Consider the following 20398-nt stretch of genomic DNA (forward strand, 5'->3'; position numbering starts at 1 on the left):
AATCACTTAGTTCCACGAGGCCGACCCAAATTAGTCAAGTGCCCGAGCACTACGTTTACAATTCGTTTTTAAATGCGTCGAGTGGAAAATCGGATTTGGCGAACCTGTTGCGCCACCTCCACATGGCACGGACGCGGGAACGCGCAAAGATTTTGAATCGCCGGCGTCTAGCACTGTCTGCCCACCTCCTACCGTTGACACTCGCAAAGAATGCGGCGTTTTGATGTTCAACGCGAACAATATAAAGCGTCCAACTGACGTTGGGCATTTTGCGACTGCCCTTGTTCGGAACGAGCATTGTGACTGTACTACAACTTGCAAAAGAAAGCGACCCAAAGCAGAAACCGAAGTCCACGAGCGAACCCGGACTCCGGGTCTCCGCAGAGTGATTCCGGGCCGCGTTTCGCCGCTGTCTCTCCCGCACTCCTTGGGAGTTCCCCCACGGGCCGTGAGTGCGAGAGAGACATTAGAGCGACGCGTCTCATGATTGGCCGACGCCCAGGCTCATTGTTGCAGCCCGTTCCTAGGGGTGGCGAGTGGAGAGGCCCAGGAAAACAAACCAAGGCCGCGAGAAGGCTTTTGGGGCTTTGGCCGCCGCTGTCCAGACACTCTTGCCGGCTTCCCCATGAACTCGAGACTTCGCACAGAGTCGACGTCATCGCCCGGCGGCCACCCTTTGGTCGCGGCGCACACGGCACAGACCTCGGCACAGACCGCCAAGGGCGCGGGCGAGACCAACCTGGACGACATCAAGCAGGTGAGTCCCAGCCAACCACTCTGTCTCTATCGCACTCAAGGGGCGTTCCGTATGGGTGCGAGAGAGAGAGAGGGAGAATCGCTCGGTGCACAGTGGGCCAGAAGACCGGTGGAGGCGGCCAAAATCCCGGACGCGTTTTGAGCTCCACAGTCGCTAAATGGGACACGAACCGATCGTATGACCCCACCAATGGATTGCTCTCCGAACGAGGAATCCATTCGTGGGTTCACGCGTCCGATTCGAGTCCTGTTTGACGACAGTGGAGCTCAAAACCCGTCCGGAATTTTGACCGCCTCCACCGGCCTCCTGGTCCACTGTGCGGAGGAGACCGAAAGCCAACTCGACGGTCTTCCGCAGGACGGCGAGTACCCCGTCTGCTTCGAGCTCATGGGCATGGGCGACCTGGAGGTGGTGGACGTGGGGGAGGCGGGCGGCCTCCAGGGCGGCCTTCAGGGTGGCCTCCAGGGTCCGAGCAGAGGGCTGAGGAGCCCCAGAGCCCCGACCAAGACCAGCACGCCCTACGCGGCGTGGGGGCAGCAGGGGCAGCAGCACCGGCCGGAGTGCAGCACCCACCAGGACACGTCCTTCATGTCCTTCTGCTCGGCGGACTGGGCGCCGAGCGAAGACAGCAGCGACGCCGAGGACTACATGAAGGCCAGGATGCAGGAGTGCTGCGTCTCGGAGGGCCTCGCCGGCAGCAGCGACAGCGTGGAGGACGCCGAGTGCCGCGCGGTGGCGGCCAGAGAGGCGGCCAGAGAGGCGGCCGCCGTCCGGTCCAAGCTGAGCGTGGCCAAGGTGGTGCAGGTCAGCATCGAGCCCGAGCAGAGCGCCGTCGGCACGGCGAGCACGTGCGGCCGCCAAGGCCAGGACGGCCAGGACGGCCAGGTCCGCGCGCAGGTGCACCTCCGCGACGCGGAGACGCGCCGCCGCCGCGGGAGCGACGTGGTCGACGTGGAGGGGGACGGCCTCGACGAAGACGACGATGACGACGACGAGGAGGAGTCGCGGGGCGCGCCCACCCCGGACAACACCCCGGAACACAGCCCGTCCGAGGAGCACCAGCCGGGGGGGCTTCTGCTCGGCCTGGGTGAGCGGGCTGTGCCACATCGTCGCTGTCTCTCTCCCACCCTTAAGGAGCACTCACACAGCGGGCCAGAAGACCGGTGGAGGCGGCCAAAATTCTAGACGCGTTTTGAGCTCCAGAGTCGCTAAATGGGACTCGAACCGAACGTGTGACCCCACCAATGGATTCCTCGTTCGGAGAGCAATCCATTGGTGGGGTCACACGTTCGGTTTGAGTCCCATTTAGCGACTCTGGAGCTCAAAACGCGTCTAGAGTTTCGGCCGCCTCCACCGGTGTTCTGGCCTACTGTGACCCAAGGGGCAAGAGTGCGAGAGAGACGGCGAATGAACGAGCTGCAGCAGTCCTCGAACTCCCTCTCCTCCCTTCCCGCAGAGTCCGGGTCGGCCCTCTACTCCACGCTGAGAGGCATGGCGCTGGGCGAGTCCCGGGACAGGGACCTGGCCGACTACGCCGACTACGGCAGCAGCACCCCTTCCCCGGCGTGCTCTCCGGAGACGAGTCCGTCGGCGACCCCCGCCGGCACCCTGGCGGCCACGGCCTCGACCTCCAACGCCACGTCCAGCAGCGGCGGGGGCAGCACCCTGGGCAGGGTCTGGAGCCTCATTCTGGTGCGTGCCTTCGGAATACCAAACTGTGCACAGGGGGCCAGAAGACCGGTGGATGTGGTCGAAACCCCGGAAGGTTTTGAGCTGCAGAGTCGCTAGATGGGACTCGAACGGAACGAGTGACCCCCACCAATGGATTGCTCTCCGAACGAGGAATCCATTGGTGGGGTCACACGTTCAGTTCGAGTCCTGTTTAGCGACTCTGGAGCTCTAAACGCGCGTAGAGTTTTGGCCGCTTGCGCCGGTCTTCTGGCCCACTGTGCTGCGTTTCGTCGCAAACGGGCGCTCCCTGCGCGCGAGAGAGACAGAGCGACGCAACGCTCTGGTCGGTCGCCTGGACGCCGGCTGCTTTGGGACGCAGGGGCGGGCCGGCAAGGCGCAGGGCGCGCAGGGCCAGGGAAGTCCCGCGCCCGCGCCGCCTCGCACGCCGCGGCTCAGCGACTCGGCCGAGGAGGACCGCGAGGACCAAGAGGACCAGGAGGACTCGGCCGACGACGACGCGCTGTACGTCGACCCGCAGGACCCGCAGGCCATCGAGGAGCTCGAGGCGACGCTGGAGGAAGTGAGTGACAGCGGCGCACAGTGGGCTGGAGAACCGGTGGGGGCGGCCAAAATTCTAAACGCAATTTGAGCGCCAGAGTCGCTAAATGGGACTCGAACCGACTGTGTGACCCCACCAATGGATTGCTCTCCGAACGAGGAATCCATAGGTGGGGTCACACGTTCGGTTCGAGTCCTGTTTTAGCTACTCTGCAGCTCAAAACGCGTCTGGGATTTTGGCCGCCCCCACCGGTCTTCTGGCCCACTGTGCGGTCGTGGCTTCGAGTCGCAGTGGGCGTATCATTTGGCAATGATTTTACCCGCTAAGGTTCGCTTGGACGGCGACGGCGACGACCCCGTCGTCAGCTACCTGGTGGAGGAGGCCGAGGACGCGGCGCGCTCGCCGGGAACCGCCAGCCGCGATGTGACGGTGGAGGAGGTGCACGAGGACGACGGCGGCCAGCACTGCCAGCAGCCTGACGACAACCCGCAACGCGACGACATCGAGCACCTCGACGACGTCCACGACGTCGACGACCCGGAGGTCGAGGGCTGCGAGTCCAGGACGGCCCCCGCCCCCAAGCCATCCGGCCTGCTGTCCAGGATCTTCTCCAGGTCCAAAACGAGCCAGGACATCACCAGAGCGGAGCCGGACCAGCCGGACCAGCCCCCGAGGCGGCTGGAGCGCGGTGAGCCCCTTCACGACCGCGGCACTCGTCGCTCTGTCTCCCTCGCACCCCCACGGCACACCCCATGAGTGCGAGAGAGACAGAGCGAGGAGTGCTCGAAGGCTTCAGTTTTGTGGTGGAGCGGCTGGAAGCAACCCCTCATGCCGCCGGCATGCCCTCGCCAGGTGCCGCAGTGAAGCGAGCCAAGGGAGAGGTCTCCAACTCGGACCGCCTCCTGCACCGCCACCGGACGAAGCCCCGCCAGACCAACAAAGCGGTGCGTTCAGCAGACAGATTCCAAGAGTCGTTTTCCCCGCTCTGTCCCTCTCGCATTCATGGGGCGCACAGTGGGCCAGAAGCCGGTGGAGGCGGCCAAAACTCTAGACGCGTTTTGAGCTCCAGAGTCGCTATATGGGACTCGAACCGAACGTGTGACCCCACCAATGGATTCCTCGTTCGGAGAGCAATCCATTGGTGGGTCACACGTTCGGTTCGAGTCCCATTTAGCGACTCTGGAGCTCAAAACGCGTCTAGAGTTTTGGCCGCCTCCACCGGCTTCTGGCCCACTGTGGGGCGTCCCGTATAGGTGCGAGAGAGGCGGAGCGACGAAAACGACTCTAGGAAACAGCCTGCAGACAAACTCGTTGAAAACGCGTCTAAAACTTTTCCGCTTCGCTTCATTCCCCTCCCCGTGTTGGTGGATGCGCAGGCGATGCGCGGCTCGCTGTCCCGCATCCTGGGCCGGTGGCTGCGCCAGGGCGGCCAGGGCCCGGCGCTGCAGGGCCTGCCGGGCGTGCAGGGCCCGGGGAAGGACGGCGCGTGGGGCGTCGGCGCCGAGGGGGACGTCGGCAAGGGCGACTCGGGGCTGAGTCCGGCGTGCGCCCCGCTGGCCTTGAGGACGACGGTCACGTCGTCGAGGAGGAGCGCGCTGCTGCAGCCGCCGCCACTGCAGAGCGTGCGGCGGGCCAAGACGCACACCCTGCCGCAGGCCTTGCCGCAGGCCCTGCCCGTCGAGCCACCGCCCACCAAGGTGTCCCCACTGTTCCCCTTTTTCCCTGCTCACGAGAAACTTACCCGCCTTGACGTGCAACTTTGGTCTACTCCGCAGTACTTGGAAGATGATAGTACGGTAGGGGAGAAGCTGCTCGCAGACTTTGCCAGCCAGACTGACGAGTCGCTTCTTGCGAGATCAGCTTCGCTGCAAAGCCAGAAGGATTCTCGATCTCTTGGAAAGGGACTCAAAGAAAGTGAAGACACGTTAACAGATGTATTGGGCTTCATCTGACCTTGATGATTGGTAGTTTGACAGTGTGTGTGTGTATCAGTCAGTTTGTTATGAGAATATGGGGTAGAATCCCCACTTCCTTTTTTCACTACTTTCATGTTACAATTTTAATTCGGACTGCAATTGACTTTTAAACTGTAATGACCTCTTGTGTTGAATGGTTTTATAGTGACAAGAGTTTGCTTCCAAGAATAAGTGGGTGAGATAATAAATGAATCAACTGCAATGTGCACAATGCTCCAAATTCGGTCAGATTTCTATATTTAATTTTATTGACAGTCATTTTTCTAACAGAGTTTTCCTTACCTAACAATCAGTGACAATGAATATCACTACAATGGCAATAGGATAAAGAAAATGGACGGAATCGGATACAAAAGACAAGTTAGGCTCCATATGCCATATTTAAAAAATCAGACTATTATTCTAATTGGTCCCCAAAACAATGATTGCTTAGGAAATGCTATGTTGCACCTGAAAACAAATGCGACACAATACTGCAATTAAATTTGTCATTACTAAAATGAAACATAATTGGGCAGGATTTACAAAAGGTGCCACAGTCCTTTGAAATCATCATGTGTACAGGGTCATCTCCAATAGCTAGTAACAGTGTACACCATCAATTTATTCAAAGATGGTAAATTTGATCATACGTAATTGGTATAGGAGTGCCAGTGCCCGAGATGCAAAATATTCAGCTTAAAATCAAACGTTTCCTTGTAAGATATGTGGGTTAGATGGTGATTGTATTACTTGCAAAAAATTAATTGACATAACAGATTGCCACAAACTCCGCAGGGAAAGCCAAGACGAAGGAACAAACTCAGATTCCATGATCTCCTCTTTCCATCAATTTAGAGTAATTTGATCAATGTGCGGTGCCAGAGTAAAACTATTCCTATTAAAATGGTAACCATTCTTGCTAAGATCTGGCACACTACAATTAACAACAAAATTTATCTCATAACTAAATATATTCACTTAGTTTTGAAGTAAGTACATTCACCAAAAAGAAAGCCACACATAAAATACAAAAAAGATTAAAAACATTCTTTCTTAGAAAAAGACAACAATCAACTTTCATACTCACAAAATTATTTAAAACTAGATTTCATTCTAAACACTATGCTCAATCAATTTCAAGAAACCACTTTTGAGGCAAGGGCTAAAAGCAAACAAAAATGTTTTCTTTTTAATCCAAATTTGACTTACAATGAGCGTTGTCAATATACTAAATGCATACACCTTAAATCTACTATCACAATGCTTTCCTATCTTCTCAAGCAATCCACTTGAGAAGTGAGATAATACTAAGACAGAGTTAACGCAAATCAAAGGAGAAAAAAGGTTGCATGACACCCAGACTAAAATGGTATTTTCAAACACAAGTTCTGAATACATGTGTTCTCACAGATCTAGAGAGAATGATGAGAAGTCCTCTATTAACTGAGATAAGAGAAAACTGGTTGAAGACAATGGTTTTCAAAAAGTAAAAAGAAACAACTAAGAATGTAACAAGTACAAATATCGATAGAAAATAAAATTCTAGGAAAACACAAGTTAACAGAAACCATCAACATACAGTAAATGCATCCTACTGACTGATGTGCTTCCTAATCAATCTAAGCTCATAATGAGGCAAACGAAGATACATACAAATACAAAAAACTCTAAGCAAGTTTGAAAAATTCAGAATGGTACACTGGCTTAGAAAATAAAACAAATGACAGCATTATCACATACAAACAGACCAATGCAAAACTAACACGAACAATTTGTTAATATGAAGTTGCTGTATGAGATTCAAGCCCCATTGACTGAAATTTAGGTAAATATATATGTATATCATACATTGCAAAGTTATCACATGCATGTTTTGTTATAAAGCAGACAAGAATGAATACTTAAAATAGTTCGCATGTCGTCAGAACATAAAATAATCTTCAGGAGATAAAAATGATTGTAGCATCATAAAAAGGATTATCAGCACAACAATGAAACATGCTTTGAGTCACACTTGAATGTACTTCATAATAAAAATGGTTGTGGCTAAAAGTTTAAATTGTCTGTTTTCCATGCCTCTTTTCCACAGTAGAGTACGGTTTGTGCAAACACTTCTATATGTATATATTTATGAGTTAAGGGTAGGGCACATTTGATGACTGGAGCGAGGTTGATTCACATTCACTGACAAATGACTGTGTCATTGAACTCTGAGCAGGTCTCACATGCCAGATTCTGCAATCCCTTCATCATCTGAAAAATAAAGACAGAATGTGTTACTTTAATGCAATGATGACACCTTTAAAAATGTACAGTATGTGTGATGCATGAACAACACATTGGGCAAAATACACTAGTGCAACTAGGCATGCAACACATGCTCAAGAAGTAATGTGGCTCTATGAATAAGATTGAATTTAAAAACCAGCTGAACAATTTTATACATGCATATGAGATCCTAAGTCTAATCTACTCATGTAAGGTCAAAAGGTGTAAATATTTTATACAAGTTCAAAGCAGATAAAGAATTTGTGAAATAAATGCACAACCAGGCATCACATACAAGCAACACTACAAAAGAAAACAAAAAAAAAATTCAAAAAAAAAACAAAACACAGAAAATAAACATCAATCCAAGTAGGGGTAAATTGTGAGACAACAGGCAAACATTTTACCAGAGACACCATTTGTCACTTCTCCTTTTCGCCTCTGCCTTCTGTGACATTGGAGGGAGCATCAGTTGACTTAGAAGACATCGCACAGCGAACAGAGGCAGCAACAGAACGAAGAGCGCAACGAACTCCATTCCACCATTCTATACACGAAAAAATTTCCCAACACATGTAAGACACCTTTCCCAATTCTTAATTATCCTTTTTCCAATTAAGAAAAAAATTGAAGACATTAGACAAGCAACACCACACCCTCATTAAAGTCTTTTTGCATGATTGTTATAGAATGTTTGATCAGTAAAGTAACCAAGGGATTCAGGGAGGAAAAAATGCACACAGCAAAGATCAAGTGCGATGGGGGCTTAAAATAAGTGTTGGAAAACAAAGTTGCAGTAAGAACGGTGCAAAAGAAGCTGAATAGAATGGAAAAGAAAAGTGAATCCAGGGTATGGCCCTAAACATTTTATAAACAATGTACTGCATGTTTACTTCCATGAATTTTAAAGCTACCGATTCCGGATCAGACTTCTTACCAACCAACCAACACACCAAAACCCAGAGCAACCCATAGTCTTGAGGTTTCTCGTAGTATTTCAAGAGACAATTTGAACAGGGTTCCCCTCCCCACCACCATTAGAAGTTGCAACACAATATTTACAGCACCTCCAGGTTCATAATTTTCATTCTGGACTTCATAACTTAAAATTCAAAACTTGGCTTTTCTTGACCTAACTGTCAAGACATGAAAGTTATAGACTTAACAAATATGTACAAGGAGAACATACCTTCAAAGCCCTGGTTGTGGTGAGCTTCTCGTTGAGTAGATCCAGGTCCCCCACCTCCTTCATTTCCTTCCAAAACAGCTAGTAGGCACTGGTGTATACAAATATACTGCTGCTCTGTCTGGACCATCCACACTCTTTCTTTGCGCATTTGCCAGACAATACCAAAGATATCAACACTATCTGAGTGGGATAAACTCTGGAGTATGCGATCCAGAGCAATAAATGTACCAGAGCGACCCACTCCCGCACTGCACACAAATATCAAAGTATTAGTTATCACTGTTACCTTTTACTGTACAGTACAATGTAAGACAAGCGTGTTAAGGTTGATATCTTACCTGCAATGTACAACGATGGGCCGCTGATCAGGCCCAACGCGATCTCTAAAAGCTCGCACAAATCTAACTAAGGTCTGGGGAGGATTTGGCACACCAAAATCTGGCCAGGTAGTGAAGTGGAAATGCCTCATGACACGCGATTGCTCGCCCTAGAAGAGACGTCAACTCATTAAAAAAATGTAAAGAAAACTGGTGGTGAGCATGTTAGTATATTTATATGGCTTACCCGACACATGATGAATTCAGTAATGGTCCAGTCAGGATAGTGACTGTCATTAAGAATAGTTACACAAATATCTCCATAATATACAGGGAGTGTGTCATACGGCCAGTAATGGTCACACTTTTCTCTGCCTTTCTCGATGCATCGGGTTAACATTACAATGGCACGTGAATTAGACTCCCAACACATTCGCCAGAAATCATCTCTGGTTGAATGGAGGGGTCCTTGAGTGACTATAAACTCACGAGGAGAATTGTGACCCTGCAAATGAAATCAACCAGTAATCAACAAATGAACCAATGCTAGTACACTGTTGAAAGGGTTGGCCAAGACAAACTAACTGTTCACTTACGGGAACATAGTTGGCATTTATGTAATCTGATCCCTCTTCATCATCAACAGGCTGGAGTTTTACTCTGGAATGGTCATATGGTAAGATGTTGGTAAAGCGGTTCTTGGGCCTGTTGCAAGGAAGGTCAGCAGCAGAACAGCTCTGCTCCCTGCCCACATGCTTTAACTCCTCAAATTCTTCGGAAAAACGGAAATCTGAGTCCGCAGACATGAGGCGGTAGTGGTCTCCGAAACTTTCCAGGCGTATTGCACGGCTGGAATGAAATGGACAACACAAGCATGAGCAAAGTGATTTCAAAGCCAATATAGTGATATATATGTATAACACAATGTAAGATTAACATTTACCTTGTCACAATGACACTGTCAGGCAAAGACATGTTGTCATTGTTGCGTGAGTCAGTGGCCTTTCGGTGAGCTGATCTTCTCCGCCGCAGTAGTAAAATTGTAATTAATAACAGAACAATCAAAGCTGCGGGTACGCCCACTCCAATAAATATAGGTGTATTGTCTTGATCTGCACAAAAAGAGAGCGTATAATTAGCACAAAATGACACTGAAGATATTGGCTTAAAAGCACAGAATTGTAAATACCTGTTTGGATAGGGAATGAGTAGAATGTGTCAGTAAATTTATCAGGCGCTGTGAATGCTCTCAATTTGATGCGGTAGGTTGAGCCAGATTTTAAAGGACCATTGCAGTACCCAGGTCGAGTTTTGTCGCAGTTCATTGATCCAATAGTAAAATCTTCAACACTTGAGTTTTTGAAAGGATAATATGGATCCATAACTTGGTAGGGTGGCCATGTACTGTATGCTTGAACATCTTTCCAGCTTGGCATCTCAAGACCAGATGAGTTCTTGGTGTCATCTTCAGCAACAATGATAGTATATGACGTCACCACCCCATTAGCATCCGAAAAGTAATTCTTGCGGAAGCGTATTTGTATGGAAGTAGTACTGCGGCACACTTCAGTGGGAACATAGGTAGGTGAACATTTGGGTGGAGGTAGAATAGGCATCTTCTGTTTCCACACAGCTTCAGGCCCATATCCTACTCGAGTTTCAGCCTGAATTCGGAACACATATGTTTTGCCAGGGAACAGGCTCTTGATGGTGCCATGAGTATCCCAAGGTTGAAAGTCCCGAACTTGAGTGTGAGTTGAGCCCTGGTAAACACAAGCATACCACAAATTAGATCACACTTATTCTATGACAGAGGAGCAACACATCAAAAATTGAAAGAGACTGCAGTTACCTCCAATCCATATGTTATAGTGAATTTCCGTATGATGCCATTCTGTTGATTGCTTGGTAACCCCCACTCAAATGAAATATCCCCAGGTAGTATGTCCACCGGCCCAAACTTTTCCACCTAAAATTTCACATTCAAGAAATTATACAATAATCAAAAAATTATTATGTACTTTAAAAAAAATTAAGAGAAAGACAAAGAACCATACCTTGCCAGGAACAGATTCATGGGTTTGGAAAATGGCAGACACTGGGAGTGACCTCCTTAAAACCGATGACTCAGTACCAGAGCGGACAACAACAGTGAAGGTATAATTTCGATGAGGTTTCAGGTCACTAATAGTGATTGAGTCTCCCAGAGTCAAATTCTGGATTAATAAACCTTCTGTGTTGAGGTATTGCACCTCAAAAGCATTAAATTCTCCCCTTGGAGGTTCCCAAGTTAAAGTTATCTCTGTGTCAGTGATTTGAGAGGCATTGATTCCAACAATTGGTTCAGGATCTGTGGGAAATAAATAAATCAGTAAAGAAAACAAATTTTAAAATGCAGGCAAGTTACAATTTATAATCTGTACTCACACATTCGATCTTGCCTCTGAAGTGGCTGACTTGCAACACCATCAGATACCGTCCAAACAGTGATGTTGTAGAGCCTGCCAGGTACAAGGCCCGTAAATATCACCTTTGTGGATTCTGTATCATTTGCAAGTTTTTCACGGTCCGGTATGGAAGGATCAGAGAGCCGGAATCGATATCGGTCAAAGTGAGATGATGTTTGAGGTGTAGGGGTGTAGCGAAGTGTTAGCTGCCCAGTTTCTTGCAAATTACTTACAACTAGTACTTCAGACTGAATCAATGGCACTACAAAGAAAGTAAAAAAAAGGAGCAAAATTTGTCAGTACTTATCATATTGCTAAGATAGGTTGTCAACTTATAAAATAAACTTACTGGTTCTGGTAGACAACTTTGTGGTATCTGAATGTAAATTGTAACTGACAGTCTGAATTTCCATGACATACTTCACTCCAGGCATTAGATCACTGATGAGAATTCGGACAGTAGCTCCCTCCTCAACACCAGTGTCATTAACATTTCGTGACTTGGGTGCAGGATCCACACCACCATCTTCAGCTTGCCACCTGTTAAAATTAATTATTAAACTCTAATTCGGAACATAATTTGACAACAGGCACTACAGAATATTTGCTTACATAATGATGTAATACTCAATCCGCCCTTCTGGACGGGGAAATTCCAGAGTAACATTGTTAGAATCCACCAATGGAGCAATGTTTGTTACAGGATTTGGACCTGAAATATCATTATAGGTAATTTGTTTGTATAAGGATGATATCTATGATTAAATAGGGCATTGTAACTTAGACTGATGCAGAAAATACTTACGGACGGTATGGTTAACTTCTTGAGGAGCATTGCTTTCTACACCAAAGCTGACAGTATTGACTTGGACCATATACTTCTCCCCAGGTGTCATATCAGCAACCTCAGCCTCTGTTTCACGCACTGCAGGAAGCTTGACCCATCGCTCATCTTCCTCTGTGCGATACCTGGAAAATAAAAGGAAATGAAATGAAATGGAACCTCCTTGTTGCGAACAATGAAAAAAGACAGCGCTACCCACCTGATTGAATACTCAGAAAATATGGAATCCTTTGGGCTTTCCCACCGTACTAACACAGAGTTGCTGGTCACCTTTTCAATGCTCAGATTTCGAGGTGGATGAGGGTCTAATGGGGAAACCAAGAAAAAGTATGTAATTAATATCTGTTCACAAGAAAATTTCACCATCTGACTACAAAGAAGAAGTACCTGCCACTCCTGCAGCATTAGAAAATACAGAAAGAAAGCTTGGTAAGAAAAAGTTGCAGAAGAAAGACAAGAGCAGGTTCCTATTTTTAGATTTAAAAAAATGTGTGAGTAGAGGTACTTACACACGGCTTGGAAGTAGTCATGTGGCTCACTACGTAATCCATGGCTTACAGCAAAAACTTCCACCTCATATCCTGCACCTGGATACAAATTATCAAGGACAAGTCGAGAGTCGGTTGTCAAAGTTGTAACCCGTTCACCTGCAAATCAAAATTCATAAATTAGTTGTTTTTTATTGGCTTCTTTATTTTTTTAAAAAGGACTTTCAAAATGGTCGAGATGATATCAGAAACATTACCAGTATCATTTCTAATGTAGGTTACTTCATACTTTTCTTGACGAGAATTAACGTCAGATTTCCATGAAATATTGAGTCCATTTATGATAGGGCGCAAATCTTCAATGATGGGTGATGATGGAACTGTAAAATATTTCAAAATAAATAAGTTGCTTCATAAAAATGAAAAAAAATAATTAAAATATTAAGAAACTTACGAGTAGCAACATATATGTTGGTATGATTTGAATCCAGCCCATTACTAGTAGCTTGAACAGTGACAGAGTAGTTTCTCCCAGGCAACAATGACTCTAATGATAAAGAGGTCTGGTCTTTGTCAACCAAGACAGAATTACTATCACCGTTATAGGTTTCAACCTCATGGTAAGTAATTTTGTATCCTTCCTGATAGCTGGAATTATCTGGGGACCATGTGATTTTAACAACTCCGGTCTTGTCATCTGTGGAGGAGTGCAAGTCCTGGACCGGAAGAGGCTTCAGTGTGACATTCCCTGAGGCAGGCCAGGATGTTACTTTGCCAGATACCGTCTTCACAAGCACTTGATAAGTTTTGCCTGCCTCCAAGCCGTCTCTGAACTCCCACTGCGTCGGCTCATCACGATTTCGAGTCACTGGAGGTTGCCTCCTCACAGAGATGGAAACTTGATATTTGTCAAACTCGCTGCAAAACAAGGAGGACTTCAATATCACCATGACAAATGACTTACCAAGATGAGAAAATAATGGCATTCACATGAACTTACCTGTTTCCTTTTGGAGGCTCCCAATGAACACGGAAAGAATTCGAGGTGATGCTATTCTTATCAAAAGTTACATTCATCGGTCTCAGGGGAACTGTGCGGTATTGAGCTGTTGTAGGAGCTGACACTTCATCTTCACTCACCGTCTGCACAGATATATTGTAAGCTCGACCTAAACAGCAACAATTCCAAAATTTAGTGAATATGAATTTGTGATTACAATTCTATAATCTCAATTGAAATTTCAAGTGGAAAAGATTTCTTGCCTGGAACTAGGCCTTTAAATGCAGCTTGCGCAGGGCCAGGAGGTTCCCCCTCCTTTTCGACATACAGAACACTTTCTACGGCATCAGGAGGGTCTATGGAAACTTTATAGTGTAAATAAACTCCAGGTGGGTATGGTGGCTGCCACAGCACCAACAGAGTTGTTTCATTTCGGAACCACACAATAAATTTTCCTGGGGTATTTGGTTCTGAAACAAGGAACAAGCAGACAGTTAAAAATTGTTTTAAAAAGGCAACAAAATGAGCTTGACAGGTGAATAGATATCTCACTCGTTGTAAAGTTTCTTGACGTGTAGGCTCCACTCTCTTTTCCTTCATAAACGGTGAAGAGCTGAAGCTGGTAAGATGCTCCTGGCATGAGGTCCTTGAGTGCAAACGGGCTGACGGCATCTTCTGATCGCAAGACTGGCTGCTGATGCGGTGACTCCGACAAGTTCACGACCTTAATTTTAAAATTAGTGTACTGCCCAATGACGGGTGGGCTCCAAGACACTTGGGCCACTTTACCACTCCGAACATTCACTGACAAATTGGTAGGCGGATCAGGAGCTGAAACGACAAAATTAAATGGTCATTAAAAATGACAACCCTAGCGCAGTATTTCGCGACCAGCACACAGTGGGCCACATGACCGGCGGAGGTGGAGGCGGCCAAAATTCTAGACGCGTTTTGAGCTTCAGGGTCGCTAAACAGGACTAGAGTCGAGCGTGTGACCCCACCAATGGATTCCTCCTTCGGAGAGCAATCCATTGGTGGGGGTCACACGTTCGGTTCGAGTCCCATCCAGCGACTCTGGAGCTCAAAACGCGTCTAGTTTATTGGCCGCCTCCAGCGATGTTCTGGCCCACTGTGCGGCAGTCTGATGAGACTCACCAGTGGTGATGGACGCCGTCCAGGTGAGCCAGTCGTGGACTGTCGAGTTGGAGTAGTAGAGCCAGAACTCGTACTTGGTGCCCGGCAGGCCCTGGCTGAACTGGATCACGTCCCCGATGTCCCTGCTGGCGATGGTGGCGTTGGGCGGCGGCGACCCGTGCGGCGGCGAGTAGTCCAGGCGGTACGAGCCGTCGGGGCTCAGGTTGCCGGGGATCTGGATCACCAGGTCCGCGGCGCCAGCGGCAGCCAGCTGCAGCAGAGACAACCACAACGTCACACAGTGGATTTGCCAGAAGACCGGTGGAGGCATGGCGGCCGAAATCCCGGACGCGTTTTTATCTCCAGAGTTACTAGATACGACTCGAACCGAACGTGTGACCCCACCAAAGGATTGCCCTCCGAACGAGGAATCCATTGGTGGGGTCACACGGTCGATTCGAGTCGTATCTAGCGACTCTGGAGCTCAAAACGCGTCTGTGTTTATTCAGCTCAGAATTGCTGCTGATGGTGGCAACAGGAAGTTGGGGAGTGGGGGAGGGGAAGGACCGCCGTCTGCATTATTCTAAACGATTCATTCATACGAGTGGAACGGAAACTGAACGGCACACGACCGGAAGCGCGGCCGCGACGCGGTGGCGGGGCGGGGCGGGGCGGGGCGGGGCGCGTCCCTCGGCTCGGACGTGAGAGGCGGGAGGATCATGCAGGCAGCATGCCGGTGTCTACGCTGTTGTGAAAACGCCCGCAACTTGGAACCCGCTCTGTCCTTCACCCCGCAACCTTTTCTCGCCCCCAGGGGTCGGTCTCAAGCTGGGCTGGTTTCAAAACACTCTTTGAGAAATTCGGCCGCGAGCGCGAGGTGTCCACTAAAGGAGTTCTTAGATAATCTGAGGCACAACTCAAGGCGACCGAGGCAAGGTTGCCTTGCAGTGCCTCCACTGCAACGCCCACGGCCCACCGGACGCTGAAGCGGGCTGAAGGCAGCGCGGGCCCCCACAGGTCCTCGACCTGCTCCGCCACTGGCCACGCCACCGGCCACGCTCCCGCCGCACAGTGGGCCAGAACACCGGTGGAGGCGGCCGAAACTCTAGACGCGTTTTGAGCTGCGGAGTCGCAAAGTGGGACTCGAACGGAACGAGTGACCCCACCAATGGATTGCTCTGCGAACGAGGAATCCATTGGTGGGGTCACACGTTCGGTTCGAGTCCAGCTTAGCGACTCTGGAGCTCAAAACGCGTCTAGAATTCCGACCGCCTCCACCGGTCTTCGGGCCCACTGTGCGCCGAGCCAAATTTGCACAGGCATTCCCCCGGCTGGCGCTGGCTGGCGCTGCGATTAACGCGAGATCGCTGCAATCGATCGAGTTGCCGAACTGAGTCGGACTAGCTCTTAGGGCGAGCGAGAGAGACTGGCCTCTGAGAGGTGGAAAGAGGGAGAGAGAGAGAGAGAGGAGGAGAGAGAGAGAGAGAGAGAGAGAGAGAGAGAGAGAAGGCGGCGAAGGGCGTGGTGGGGCACTAGAGGCGAGGCGGTGCCTCAAGGTGCTTCTTGCATTGCTATTCTTGCTGCAGAGGCGGCCAGTGACCAGCACACTGATTCCGAGAGTCGTTTTCGCCGCTCTGTCTCTGTCGCACTCAGCGACCCCTCAAAGCGACCTCTAGGCAAGCCTCTAGGGCGTTGCCCAAGCAACCCAAGCCAGCACGGAGGAAGGCAGGGCGAAAAGCAGCAAGTGGTTTCCGAAGGGCCGCCTCACCGCTGTCCCTGTCGCACTCATGGGATGGGGTGTCCCGTGTGGGTGCGAGAGAGACGGGAAACTATCGGTGGAAAAGGAACTGACCGGCACACGCAACTAGAGTCACTCGGGCGAGGCGCACTCCACTTCCAGGCGAAGTTCTCTCGAAGGAGGTTTCCCTTAGAAAGGCGAACCTCCTCACCACTGGAGGCGCATGTACCTATGTACCTCCATCCGGTCTAGCTCGGCCACGGGCGCACTGTGGGCCACAAGACCGGTGGTGCAGGCGGCCGAAACTCCCTTCGAGCTCCAGAGTCGCTAAACAGGACTAAACCGAAAGGGTGACCCCACCAATGGATACCTCGTTCGGTTCGGAGAGCAGCAATCCCGTGGAAACACTAACAGGCGCCACGGTACATTACTACAACCTATCACAACATCCCACGGGTGCACCGATAGTAGTCGAGAGATCAGAGATTATCCGGGAGAGCGCGAACGCAATCCCGACTATCAAAAATTATACACCCGAGGTATCCACATTTGGGATACTCGCAGGATTCAGCCCAACCGAAGTGCAATGGGAGGGCCTCGGCCTGGAGGAACCGCCTTAGTGATCACGGTTAACCTCTGTGCCAGGTAAGTATGAGGAAAATGGCGGCGGCCAGGGCACCTAACTCAGACGGCGCCCGTGGCAGCCTGCGTGCTGCAGCGCGCGGGGAGGTCCTTCAGGGCCTCGGCGTGGACGCCGTCCGCGCGGCACGGTCCTCTGAGCGCGCGCCGCGCCCCGGGGACGTCGCCGCCGACCGGGAGACACCGGAAACGACCCCTAAGTCCACCCCGTGCCGTTCAAATAGGACGATTTAAGCCCGAACCGCGAGCGGGCAGCGCCGCCGGACCTCTGGCGGCAGGACGAGGAACTACCGCGCAGCCCGCGGCGGCCGCGTGCGAGTCGGGAGGTCCTGGCGCCGCGCGCGCGCGCCCCGCGCCCGTCCGCTGACCGCCGAGCCCCGGCTCGCCGGAGGCGCCACCGGTGCTCGAGAGACTCCGGCACAGATGGGCCAAAGCCGTTGGAGCCGGAAACTAAGAGCGTTTGAGCCAGAGTCGCTAAATGGATCACCGAACGTGTGACCCACGATGGGTTCCTGTTCGGAGAGCGGCCATTGGTTGGGTCACAGTTCGGTTCGAGGCCCATTTGCGACTCTGGAGCTCCAAAACGCGTCCGAGATTCAGACCGCCTCAACCAGTCTTCAAAGCAAAAAGTCACTCCCAAGGGGCGCCAAGGCAACGCGAAACGTGTGCTGCAGAGGCCGTATTCAGGGGTTACGCCCGTCGCCTTGAAAAAGTAAAGTCCCAAAGTCTTTGCACAAAGTCGAAACAGGCAAGTCAAAAATTGGGACAAGTCGAAAGTCACCTTGAAATTAGTCCAAGCCAACTAGCTCGTTTGAGTCCTCCCGAGCCGTGGCGTCCCCCTCGAAAAGCGTCCAGATCAGACCGGACCCCCGCCTGGCACTTGCTCCGTCCGAGCTGGGCAACAAAGTGCGGAACGTGTGCCACGGGTCGTTCCCGCTCCGCTGGTCGTCCCTCGTGTGGTGCGCCCAATTCAGGAGACAGCGACTCTGGAGCTCAAAACGCGTCTAGCGTTTCGAGCCTGCAACCGGCTTATGGCCCCCGGCCGGTCGCACCGGAGGTCGTTTCCCCGTCGCACGGCCGTGGGCCAGAAGACCGGTGGAGGCGGCCAAAACCCTAGACGCGTTTTGAGCTCCAGAGTCGCAAAGTGGGACTCGAACCGAACGTGTGACCCCACCAATGGATTCCTCGTTCGGAGAGCAATCCATTGGTGGGGTCACACGTTCGGTTCGAGTCCCATTCAGCGACTCTGGAGCTCAAAACGCGTCTAGCGTTTCGGCCGCCTCCACCGGCCTTCTGGCCCACTGTGCCGCGTCGCACCGCCTATCCGCCTCTCTGCTTCGCGGGTGCCGCGTCGGTTAGCCACCGCGACCACGAGGGCTGCCGGGCAGGGGCAGGGCAGGCCGGGCACTGCGGCACTTCGGCACGGAAGCAGAAATAGAAATTGAGCCGGCTGTACTGTGCAGGGCGGCATGGCGGCACGGCGCCCCTTAGTGTGTTGGGTACACTGCAGTACAGTGATGTAATTACTACAGTGCAAAGGGGCCGAGGGGCGGGGCCGCACAGTGGGCCAGAAGACCGGTGGAGGCGGCCAAAACTCTAGACGCGTTTCGAGCTCCAGAGTCGCTAAACAGGACTCGAACCGAACGTGTGACCCCACCAATGGATTCCTCGTTCGGAGAGCAATGCTTGTTGCCACCCTAGGCCAGGCGGGCGAAAATAGCCAAAAGAAAACAACTCTAACTGTCGGAGGGGGAAAGGAGGAGGGCAAATTGCTCGTCAGGTTTAGTAGACGCAGCGTCGGACTGACTACACACTAAGTACGTAACGCTGCCTGAGTGACTGTCTAAATGGGCCTCGGCGGGCCTCGCCACACACAGTGGGCCAGAAGACCGGCGAATGCGGCCGGAACTCTAGACGCCTTCTGAGCTCCAGAGTGGCTAAATGGGACTCGAACCGCACGTGTGACCCTACCAATAAATTGCTCTGCGACCGAGGAAACCATTGGTGGGGTCACACGTTCGGTTTGAGTCCCATTTAGCCACTCTGGAGCTCAAAACGTGTCCAGAATTTTGGCCGCCTCCACCGGTCTTCCGGCCCACCGAGCCCCGAGCCACAGCCCCAGCGCGGCCCCAACGACTGGCTGCAAACAGAGTACAGACCAACCTTAACGACCTCTTCAAACACGTTTAGCTAAACAATGGCCGTCCCAAACCTGCCGAGACAAGAGCGGGGAACCAGCAGCACACACCCAAAACATCTTTTCAAAGTTCGACATTCGTTTTTGTTTCGCTGCCGTTCGTCGCCGCTCAGCAGGTGCTCGTTTCGCTGCCTCTATGACGGTGGCCAGAACTCTAGACGCGTTTTGAGCTCCAGAGTGGCTAAATGGGACTCGACCCGAACGTGTGACCCCACCAATGGTTTGCTCTCCGAACGAGGAATCCATTGGTGGGGTCACACGTTCGGTTCGAGTCCCATTTAGCGACTCTGGAGCTCAAAACGCGTCTAGAGTTTCGGCCGCCTCCACCGGTCTTCTGGCCCACTGTCCCACGGCGTTTCGCCGCGTTTCGCGACTCGGAAGGAACTCGGAGCGCGGGCCCGACAACAAAAAGGGAATGCCGCCGGAACCGCGGCAAACGTTCCCACGATGCACCGCGCCTCCGTCCGTCTGTCTGTCTCTCTCGCACTCCTTCGGGACCTTCGGGGCGCCCCGCGAGAGCGAGAGAGACGGAGACAGCAGCGCGTTGCAGCGAGGCGCCGCCCGGCGCCGCCACACACGGCCGAGTCATTGTTGCACTTGGTGACGGCTCTTGCATCACAGTCGCGGTTGCGAGACTGCCACACTGCAAGACGGCGAGGCGCAAGCAAGCAAAGCAATCAAGCGACAAACGATTGTCTCGCGATGCCTCCCTCGCGCTCATGGGCCGCACAGTGGGCCAGAAGACCGGTGGAGGCGGCCAAAATTCAAGACGCGGTTTGAGCTCCAGAGTCGCCAAATGGGACTCGAACCGAACGTGTGACCCCACCAATGGATTGCTCTCCGAACGAGGAATCCATTGGTGGGGTCACACGTTCGGTTCGAGTCCTGCTTAGCGACTTTGGAGCCCAAAACGCGTCCGGAGTTTTGGCCGCCTCCACCGGTCTTCTGGCTCACTGCGTGACGTCTGCTGCCAAACAGCTGGGCGGCCGAGGCCCTCCGCGAGGGGTCCAGCCAAGCAGACCGATTCAGAGGAGTCGTTTCGTCGCTCTGTCTCTCTCGCACTCACGGGGCTCGCCGTAAGAGTGCGAGAGAGACAGAGCGACGGACCCGATCCTCTGAATCGCTCGGCAGGCCACACCTGCCGCTTGTACTGGATCAACGGGTACCGCCAGCCACCGGGCAAGGTGCGGGA

At 51.4% G+C, this 20398-nt stretch overlaps 2 protein-coding genes, 1 long non-coding RNA gene and 1 other non-coding gene across 5 annotated transcripts in view; 2 read left to right on the forward strand and 2 right to left on the reverse strand.

The window, feature by feature from the left end:
• The first annotated feature begins 625 nt into the window (after positions 1-625).
• Positions 626-4550, forward strand: LOC117648466. The gene is made up of 9 exons (XM_034390970.1): positions 626-757; positions 1115-1432; positions 1655-1844; positions 2214-2449; positions 2901-3008; positions 3315-3675; positions 3840-3931; positions 4364-4469; positions 4525-4550. The coding sequence occupies exons 1-9, from the start codon at positions 626-628 to the stop codon at positions 4548-4550; spliced, it is 1569 nt and encodes a 522-aa protein (XP_034246861.1).
• Positions 4551-4597: 47 nt separating this feature from the next.
• On the forward strand, positions 4598-5165 carry LOC117648657. Its single transcript, XR_004587917.1, has 2 exons — positions 4598-4684; positions 4763-5165. It is a non-coding gene; the product is annotated as an uncharacterized LOC117648657 (long non-coding RNA).
• A 4-nt stretch (positions 5166-5169) lies between these two features.
• Positions 5170-20398, reverse strand: part of LOC117648652 (tyrosine-protein phosphatase 10D) — a 28187-nt gene continuing 12958 nt past the window's right edge. Inside the window, exons 2-23 of one of the 2 annotated variants that reach the window (XM_034391299.1) lie at positions 14654-14903; positions 14051-14329; positions 13762-13968; positions 13499-13667; positions 12953-13416; positions 12756-12878; positions 12520-12657; positions 12210-12315; positions 11972-12135; positions 11779-11878; positions 11516-11706; positions 11147-11428; positions 10777-11069; positions 10572-10688; positions 9909-10482; positions 9663-9831; positions 9316-9568; positions 8967-9224; positions 8741-8889; positions 8403-8650; positions 7621-7760; positions 5170-7198 (exon numbers count right to left, since the gene is read on the reverse strand). In XM_034391299.1, coding sequence (XP_034247190.1) covers positions 7636-7760; positions 8403-8650; positions 8741-8889; positions 8967-9224; positions 9316-9568; positions 9663-9831; positions 9909-10482; positions 10572-10688; positions 10777-11069; positions 11147-11428; positions 11516-11706; positions 11779-11878; positions 11972-12135; positions 12210-12315; positions 12520-12657; positions 12756-12878; positions 12953-13416; positions 13499-13667; positions 13762-13968; positions 14051-14329; positions 14654-14903 — 4659 coding nt within the window. In that variant the 3' untranslated portion in view covers positions 5170-7198; positions 7621-7635. The remainder of the gene's footprint in view (positions 7199-7620; positions 7761-8402; positions 8651-8740; positions 8890-8966; positions 9225-9315; positions 9569-9662; positions 9832-9908; positions 10483-10571; positions 10689-10776; positions 11070-11146; positions 11429-11515; positions 11707-11778; positions 11879-11971; positions 12136-12209; positions 12316-12519; positions 12658-12755; positions 12879-12952; positions 13417-13498; positions 13668-13761; positions 13969-14050; positions 14330-14653; positions 14904-20398) is intronic. The other variant, XM_034391301.1, reaches the window with a different exon arrangement.
• Positions 16861-17023, reverse strand: LOC117648687. The gene has a single exon (XR_004587923.1). It is a non-coding gene; the product is annotated as a U1 spliceosomal RNA (small nuclear RNA).

The sequence above is a fragment of the Thrips palmi genome, unplaced genomic scaffold (assembly GCF_012932325.1).
Source record: "Thrips palmi isolate BJ-2018 unplaced genomic scaffold, TpBJ-2018v1 HiC_scaffold_3, whole genome shotgun sequence".
NCBI lineage: Eukaryota > Metazoa > Arthropoda > Insecta > Thysanoptera > Thripidae > Thrips > Thrips palmi.

What these genes read in the sequence shown, in the direction of transcription:
- LOC117648466 (XM_034390970.1), top strand. Translation starts at nt 626, where the DNA reads ATGAACTCGAGACTTCGCACAGAGTCGACGTCATCGCCCGGCGGCCAC. An exon ending in GGGTCTGGAGCCTCATTCTG is followed by an intron (nt 2,450 to 2,900) that starts GTGCGTGCCTTC and finishes TCGGCCGAGGAG; the next exon opens with GACCGCGAGGACCAAGAGGA. An exon ending in TCGAGGCGACGCTGGAGGAA is followed by an intron (nt 3,009 to 3,314) that starts GTGAGTGACAGC and finishes TTACCCGCTAAG; the next exon opens with GTTCGCTTGGACGGCGACGG.